Genomic DNA, 8,519 nt, shown 5'->3' on the forward strand with positions numbered 1-8,519 from the left:
AACGACTCTGAATGAAAAAAGTCGGAACTGAAATTCGGAACCGAAAGCAAACCGAAATAGTAACCGCAAGCGAAGCAGGAACTGAAATCGTTATCGATACCGGATTGAAATTCTGAACAGAATTCAGAACAGAAGCCGTAATCGGAAGCCGTTTCCAACCCCGGAAAGGAATTTTAAATTGGAACAAACCAGAAACAAAATCTGGAACCTAGGCCTACACTCGAACAAAAACAAAAACCGGAAATGGAAACGGGTCCGAAACCAAAGCCCAACCTAAAAGTGAACTCGGGCCGAAGACAAACCCGAGGCGCTTCCCAAGGCAGTCGGTTCTATGTACCGGAGCGACTCGGGATTTTTCCCGACCAAGGACTGTCATTTCAGTGTGACCCCATCTAATTTGTTTCGTCCCTCCCACAAATTGTCATCCTCCCAGCAGCTCCTTGCAGCAGGACTGCTCCATATTCTCTTACTCCGGGAAGGCATCGAATCCAATCCGGGTCCGTCTCCTGACCCCGGTCCTGAGAAATGGTTTTGCTGCATCTGCCGGAAAAGAATCTTTTTAGGACGGTCATACTCTGTTCAGTGTGTCTCGTGCAAGGGATGGTTGCATCGGACAGGTTGTTCTGGGCTTGATCCCAAAACCCGACGTCCACGTAACTTTTATAAATCTTTTGTGGCTCCATACTGTTCACGCCCAAGGGCGTCCCGTAGTCTACGTCTAAGCGCCCCCCCCCCACTACCTTCCAGCAGCCCAGCTGCTCAGCAAGCCACAACAAGTACCCGCTGCTGCTCGCGCCCCACGGCGCCAACAACTCAAACAGCTGCTATCACTCATAACTACAATCTTCGTTGTAGAGTCAGAAGCAATGCTGAGCAGCAGCCCCTGCCCCCGTCTTCTCCCCCCCTCTTTTCCGGCAGCAATCGTGTAGGTCAGGGAAACAGACTCTTAGTCCCTACCTCCGTTTGCACCGTTTGCCAGCAGAGAATATATATGTTTGCGACATCCGCCCAATGCAGCTCCTGCCTTGGGTGGTGCCACTTCCCTAGATGTTCTGGTCTCCGCGAAGGCAACTCCCCGACAGGTTTCATCGCGCCATGTTGCCAGGCCGCAAACCCAAATCATCCGGGTACCCCAATGCTTGCCCAAGGACGCCCAGTCCTAGGGCCACAACAGCAATTGCGTCCTGGCCTTCCCCAACCCAGGCGTAGTCACCCGTCACTTACCCCCAGAGTGGCGACGTCTCCCCTTATGCACTTCAGAATTCTGCAGTTAAACTGTAATGGACTAACTGGGAAGATTACGGAGAGAGTCGATTTCATGAAGCGGCACAACATCCGCATTGCTGCGATTCAAGAGACTAAACTCACAGCAATATCTGCATTGCAGACCTGCTCTGGGTATAACGTCCACAGGAAAGACCGCGAAAGCGGAAATGGAGGCGGTCTCGCGTTTATCATACACCACTCTGTGCAATATTGTATATTTGATCCTGGCATCGACCGCAGGGACAATGTCTTAGAACGTCAAGGCCTATCTGTCCGGTCAGGCGATGCAAACCTAGAAATCATCAACATCTACATCCCTCCTGCCACCTGTTGCCCCAGTGGATACCGCCTTAATATCAGGGCCTTACTCACTGGCAACAATCGCATTATCTTAGGCGATTTCAATGCCCATCATGATCTATGGCATTCAAACTTGCGGGCGGACAGTAGGGGTGAGATGTTGGCGGATCAAATAGAAGAAACGACGTCTGCACAATAAACGGAGACGCCCCCACACGTATGGTAGGAAGCTGTCACAGCTCGCCAGATATCTCAATCGTGAGCGCAGAACTCGTAAACTGCGTCAACTGGCAGCCGATGGTAACATTGGCATCCGACCACCTGCCCATACTTATTTCGTTTGAGCGTAACGCCGACTTCATCGTCACTGAAAAACGCACCTTCATAAACTTCAAAAAGGGAAGTGGGAAGAATATAAATCCTTTACAGACAGCCGCCTAGCTGCCCTCCCTATCCCGACTGATGCCCGCCAAGGGGAGCGTTCCTTCCGTAAGGTCATTAAATCCGCCTCGGCACATTTCATTCCCGCCGGGAGAATTCCCGAAATTCGGCCCCACTTCCCGGCGGAGGCCGCAAACTTAGCGAGAGAACGTGACCTTATCAGACAGCTTGACCCAGGCGACCCCCAAATAAGGAATATAAACCAACGCATCAGATTGCTTGTAGATGAACACAAGCGGGCGAAATGGGAGGAGCACCTAAGAGGTTGTAACCTCTCTACCGGTGTGGGTAAACTTTGGTCCACCGTAAAGTCCCTATCGAATCCGACTAAGCACAAAGACAAAGTTTCCATCGCCTTTGGCGACAAAGAGCTGTCGGACGCAAAAAAATGCGCGAGCGCTTTCTGCAGACAATATATAATGCATCCTACGGTCGACAAAGATAGACGGAAAGCCAATAGACGCGCACATAAACACAAATTCAGCGCGTCACCAATCACCATCACCGCTAAAGAGGTTGAGGACGCCATTGGTCGTGCTAAACCATCCAAAGCAGTGGGCCCAGACGGCATAGCCATGCCGATGCTTAAAAACCTAGGGAAAGAGGGGTTCAAATATTTAGCACATGTCTTCAATCTGTCTCTTTGTCATACCTGAGAAATGGAAAATGGCCAAGGTGGTCCCGCTACTAAAGCCTGGGAAACCAGCTAACATAGGTGAGTCGTATCGTCCGATATCTCTCCTATCGCCAGTGGCAAAGACGCTTGAAGCCATTCTGCTCCCTTATTTCCAAGCAAATTTGCAGCTAGCCCCTCATCAGCATGGCTTCAGAAAACTCCATAGCACTACCACCGCGCTGAATGCCATTAGCACCCAGATAAATTGCGGTTTAAATCAATACCCCCACCATAGAACAGTACTCGTAGCGCTAGACCTATCAAAAGCTTTTGATACGGTCAACCATGGCTCGTTACTGCAGGACCTGGAAGGGTCTACCCTTCCCCCATGTCTTAAAAGGTGGACCGCAAATTATCTGGGTGGTCGGCAGGCATCGGTGCAATTTAGAAACGAAACATCAAAACCAAGGAGAATTAAACAGGGGGTGCCACAGGGTGGTGTCCTATCCCCACTTTTGTTTAACTTATACATATCTAAGCTACCTTCACCGCCGGAAGGAGTCACAATCGTTTCCTACGCCGATGACTGCACAATAATGGCCACAGGCCCAGGCCCAAAGATCGATGCGCTATGCAATAAAATAAACGGCTACCTCCCTGATCTCTCCAGTTTTTTCGCCTCGCGAAACCTGGCATTATCACCGACTAAATCTTCCGCGACCTTATTTACAACATGGACGCCCCAAATGTCGACCATTTTGAACATCCACGTCGATGGCACTACGCTACCGACTGTCCGACACCCCAAAATCATGGGTGTGACGTTTGATCAGGATCTACATTTTGGTGAGCACGCAGCCGCAATTGTTCCGAGAATTCAGAGCCGTAACAAAATCCTCAAATCCCTCGCTGGCAGTACTTGGGGAAAAGATAAAGAAACGCTCATGACTACATACAAAGCAATTAGCCAGCCGATTACGTGCTACGCCCACTGGAAGAAACTACAGGCCTGCCAAAATACTGCTCTCCGAATCGCCACGGGCTGTCTTCTTATGTCCCCAGAACACCATCTGCATAATGAGGCGAGAATACTCCCCATCAGGGAGAGAAATGAGATGCTGACCAAACAGTTCCTGTTGAATACCCAGAAACCTGGGCATCCCAACAGACATCTGATTGATGAACACCACCGCCTAGGGGCTTAAGGAGTCATCTCCGTAAGCATTTTGAGGAAATACGGCACCTGAGAACCCAGCCGTATGAAGTGAAAAAACACAAGCAGGTCCTTAGTGAACTCCATAAACAGGCGTCGGACCTTTATGCCGGGAATTGCCCGGTGAATCCAGTACTTAACGAAAATTATCCAAAACTTGCGGAAGAGGAACGCATACTCCCCAGGGAAACGCGTGTCACTCTTGCTCAACTTCGTTCTGGATATTGTAACAGGTTAAACTCTTACCTATCCAGAATCAACCCTGACATACAAAATGTATGCCCCGCTTGCAATGTGTCCCCACATGACACCAACCATCTCTTCAATTGTAATGTGGAACCAACGCCTCTAACACCCCTTTCCTTATGGTCAACCCCTGTTGAAACGGCAAGTTTCCTTGGACTCCCGTTAGAGGATATTGATGACAATTTGTGATCGGTCGCGGCTATTGGGTGGGGCGAGCATTGCTACAACAACAACAACAACAAACCCGAAATCGAACGGAAACGACTATAAATAAAATGTCCAACACCATACCGATTAAGCAAGATCAAAGTGTAACATGGAACAGATTTGTTAGTCGGGCACGAAATCAAAATCTAGATCGAAACTTTCGTAGGACCGAAATTGAACTTGAATTATAATTAAAAATGGAAATTATAATCAGATTTAAAATGTGAAACCTATCTTCGACGCTGGAACTGGAACCGAACCCGCACTTAAATAAAAATTATCTAGCAGCAAACATGGGATAATTTATTTTTGGAATTCACTAGCTGTTCTATTCGTAGTATGTTTCTTGTATACTCCGCGAAAGTTTTAGGGAGTATTATCGATAATAATGCTCCACAACGCTGCCATCCTAAAAAGAATGTGGACAGGGACCGATATCAGAAAGCAAACAGAAGCCGCACTCGCAGCCGGAACTGAAATTCGAAACCGAAAGCAAACCGTAACAGTGACCTGAATCGAAGCCGGAACTGAAACCGTTATCGATACCGGACTGAAAGTCCGAACAGAAATCACAACCGAAGTCGGATCCGTTACCCGAACCCGTAAGAACATTTAAACTGAAACGAACCGGAAATAAAATCTGGAACCGAGACCTAAACCTAAACCAAAGAAATAAACCGAAAAAGGAAACGAAACAGAAACCAAAGCCGCGCCTGAAAGCAAAATCGAACAGAATGTTATGCTGCAAACGACTCCAAATAAAAAACCAACCCGACACCGATTAACCAAGATCAAAGTATATAAGGGAACCGAATTTTCATTCGGACACGACCGATTTAGACCTAAACCTTCGTAGGATCGAAACTTAACTTGAATTATAAATCAATATGGAAATTATAATCGGCTCTAAAATGTAAAACTTATGAACTGATTTTTTTCGCGATGCCATCTCTTGACAATGGACACAAAACATATAGACATTTCAACTCACCTCCTGCTCCCATCGGTTGTCCTTGTGGCGGCATACCTGGTTGTGTCATAATAGGAACTTGTGGACCATATCCTGAAGCAGATTGGAATCCGCCACCACCATTGTACTGTTGCTGTGCTTGAGGCATAACACCATATGGAGGCTGTTGGCCGCCATAATTCGGTGGCGCCTCTCCATATGGGGGCATTTGTGGTGCTGGATTATAGCCGCCTTGCGGTTGTGGTGTTACAAATCCCTAATAAAGGCAAAATAATAAGATTACTAAGTATCAAAAATTTTTTTATTTGCTTTGGACAAATAGGGATAATCAAGTAAATAATATTTAGGTGTTTATACTAAAACAAAAAGCAAATAAGCTAGTAGCTTATCGGGAAGTTACTTAAATTTCAAATACAAAATTCGTAAACAGCGCTCGCTACGCAGTCAAGGTAAATAAAACTGTTTAAAAACATAATGATGACTGTATATATAACCGGATACACTTGGCAAATTAATATGAGGTAGAGTAATGAAGTATATGACTCTTGATAAGAACGTTTTGCTAAGATAATTTACAATGTTATTGTAAAACAAAAAATTTGTCCCCAAAAATTGGTTGCACCAATGATTATCCGGGTCGTTCGCAACCTAAGAGTCGACATAGCAGATAAAAGCAAACATGGTTAGTATCATGTGGCGACACTGCGCAAGCAGGACATATCGCTCATTTGCTGCAACATGACTTTTGAGTTAATAACATATAAACGTACCCAATATCATGATCTATGTTATATAAAAAAATCTTCGTGATCAGTTAAAAACTTAGCACGTGTTTTAAAAATGAAAATATGCCTTTATATGCGCAACATATGGCAGTTAAAACCTTTGAATTGCTCTCCTGGAAAATTGTGTTTTTTGAGTTATGACGACGTTGCAGCAAATGAGTGATATATTAAGTATGTATGAATGTACGACTTATCAAATTTATATTGGAAACCACGGTAATAACTCAAATCTTAACAACTGCTTGAGTTGAAAATTATGTTATGTTGATGTGAATTAGGATAAGTTGTAGCGTACTGGTATACACCTTAAGTGTAATTTTAGGAGTATTTAAGGATTATACGAGTACTCCACAACTGACTCTCTTAAGTATACGAGTGCTCCACATCTGATTCTCTTAAGAATACAAAATGTGGTTCAATTAACATTGCGATTTCATAGGCCAGGATCAACTACTTCAGATCGGAATACTCTTGCAGAGTATTGCAGGAAAGAACTTACCAAAAAATTGCTTAATAGGCTACTCCCAAGCGAAGCTAGAGGTAGGCCATGTACTTCGTATTGGTATCTTAATTTGACAAAAATGGTACAGATGATCCACCAATTATTTCCTGGATAGCTGAAATAATGGTGCCAAATCTACTAAATCCAATCACTTCCGAACGCAATAATTCGAAAAGATTTTGAACACCATAATCACGAACAACTATCTGACTGAACTTCAATTCTAGATGTCCGACAATGATTTGGCTGATTTTTATAACTGCTACACTATCTTATATTTTATCTTGGAACTTGTTATAAGTCACTTATTGCGTTTTAGTTTGCAACTCCTTATACATACATAGGTTTGTACTTTTCTTAGAAGAGCTCTTCAACTTTCTATGTGAATTTAAAATCTGTAATGATCTTTTCTATGAAGTAAGATATAATGATTACTAGCATTCAGACGTAGGGAATGGGGTTGCCAAAAGTAAGAGGAACATAGTATTTAGGAAAACTCGGTTTGGGAAAGAAATAAAAGGTAGATCATGGCTTACCCATGAGAACGGAGAGCTTGTCCTTAGAGTCCTGAGATGAATGGAGGATGCTGCAGTGCTTTAACTTGACTATGTTATGTTTTTGCTCTATATACGGATCTAATCACAAATATCCCATACATTTTCTACAATATCTATAGACAAAATCGCAAGTACCTACCCATAAAACATATATACATATAACTAAAATAATACAATTCAAATTAAGTATGTATGCGCATAACTATAAAAATGATAAACTATTTATTTCTTATGATCTTACTATTGTTGTTAGCAGCCTTGAAGCAGTGACATGCGTCAACGCCCCTCTTAGTAAAAATACATACATGTTCACATACTCACATAAGCACCCGGCGCTGAAGGCTGATATCCGTGTGCTGGAGGCATGTTAGGGGCTTCTGCTCCTGGTGGTGGATATCCAGCACCAAACCCAGACGGCATGTAGCCACCTTTGTTTATGTTACTCATTGGCATCGACATTATGGCCTCCACAACGCGTTCCCGAAAAGGCGCGAATTCCTCTTCACTGATAAACAAACACTAATTGGATAATTAAACTAATCTATAGACCATAGAGATAAAGCGATATGTACCTAAAAATGGAATAAAATTGTTAGATTTTAAAGTATTCGTCATCGTTTAGAAATACAAAACGTACCCAAACTGCCCAACTCCCATTAAGGAAAGCGTGTAAAATATGTGGAGCAACAAGCCGTTTTACTTTCAAAACTACTGGTTATTGTTACTTATCCTTGCAAATGCTTATAAAAGCTGCCGTTTTTTGTATTTTTGCATTAATTTCGCGAATAATTTAATAATTGAATTTGCTGACAAGCTTTACGAAACAGTGCTTCCAAGCACTCTTTACAGTAATGACATATATACTAGAGTTGGCAAATATCCGTGTACCTATGATTTTGTCACAGCTACTGAAATATCACAGCACACTTCAGCGACAGCTTACAAGGAATACCCAGCAAAAGTCGCGTGTACCCCATGCATGCATGTATGGAGTACTCGCTATGGACCAACCGAGTGCACCAAAATTAACCACAATTCATACAAAAAATATGGTCCAATTAACATTGCGATGTCCTAGGACTGGACCATATACTCCAGATCCGCTTTACATCAGAGTAATCCATGGAGTACCCACAGTTCAATAAACGTCGTATAGTGATTACAATCGTTAAAAACGAGCAATGATCGGCTTACAATATGTTCGTGTAGAAACAAGAGTTGGTCCATTGCTGCATTACAGTGGAACATAATGGTAAGTACTCCAGTGGACCACATGATCCAACGATTTTTGCAGGGTATTCGTGACTGATTGCCTGTGACAGCATTTATTTCCAGTTACCAATCACAGACTCAAACATAGCTCTCATCACAGGAACAAATCGCTTCTATGCTATGAACCAATACAATGAGCAAGTT

At 43.7% G+C, this 8,519-nt stretch overlaps 1 protein-coding gene across 3 annotated transcripts in view; it reads right to left on the reverse strand.

Moving 5' to 3' along the window:
- scramb1 (scramblase 1) overlaps positions 1-7,937 on the reverse strand; it is a 45,039-nt gene extending 37,102 nt beyond the window's left edge. Inside the window, exons 1-3 of one of the 3 annotated variants that reach the window (XM_067788274.1) lie at positions 7,741-7,937; positions 7,425-7,608; positions 5,281-5,515 (exon numbers count right to left, since the gene is read on the reverse strand). In XM_067788274.1, coding sequence (XP_067644375.1) covers positions 5,281-5,515; positions 7,425-7,608; positions 7,741-7,760 — 439 coding nt within the window. In that variant the 5' untranslated portion in view covers positions 7,761-7,937. Of the gene's footprint in view, positions 1-5,280; positions 5,516-7,424; positions 7,676-7,740 lie in introns of all 3 variants that reach the window. The other 2 variants (XM_067788276.1, XM_067788275.1) reach the window with 2 other exon arrangements.
- Between the last annotated feature and the right edge of the window lie 582 nt (positions 7,938-8,519).

This window comes from Eurosta solidaginis, chromosome 5 (assembly GCF_040869045.1).
Source record: "Eurosta solidaginis isolate ZX-2024a chromosome 5, ASM4086904v1, whole genome shotgun sequence".
NCBI lineage: Eukaryota > Metazoa > Arthropoda > Insecta > Diptera > Tephritidae > Eurosta > Eurosta solidaginis.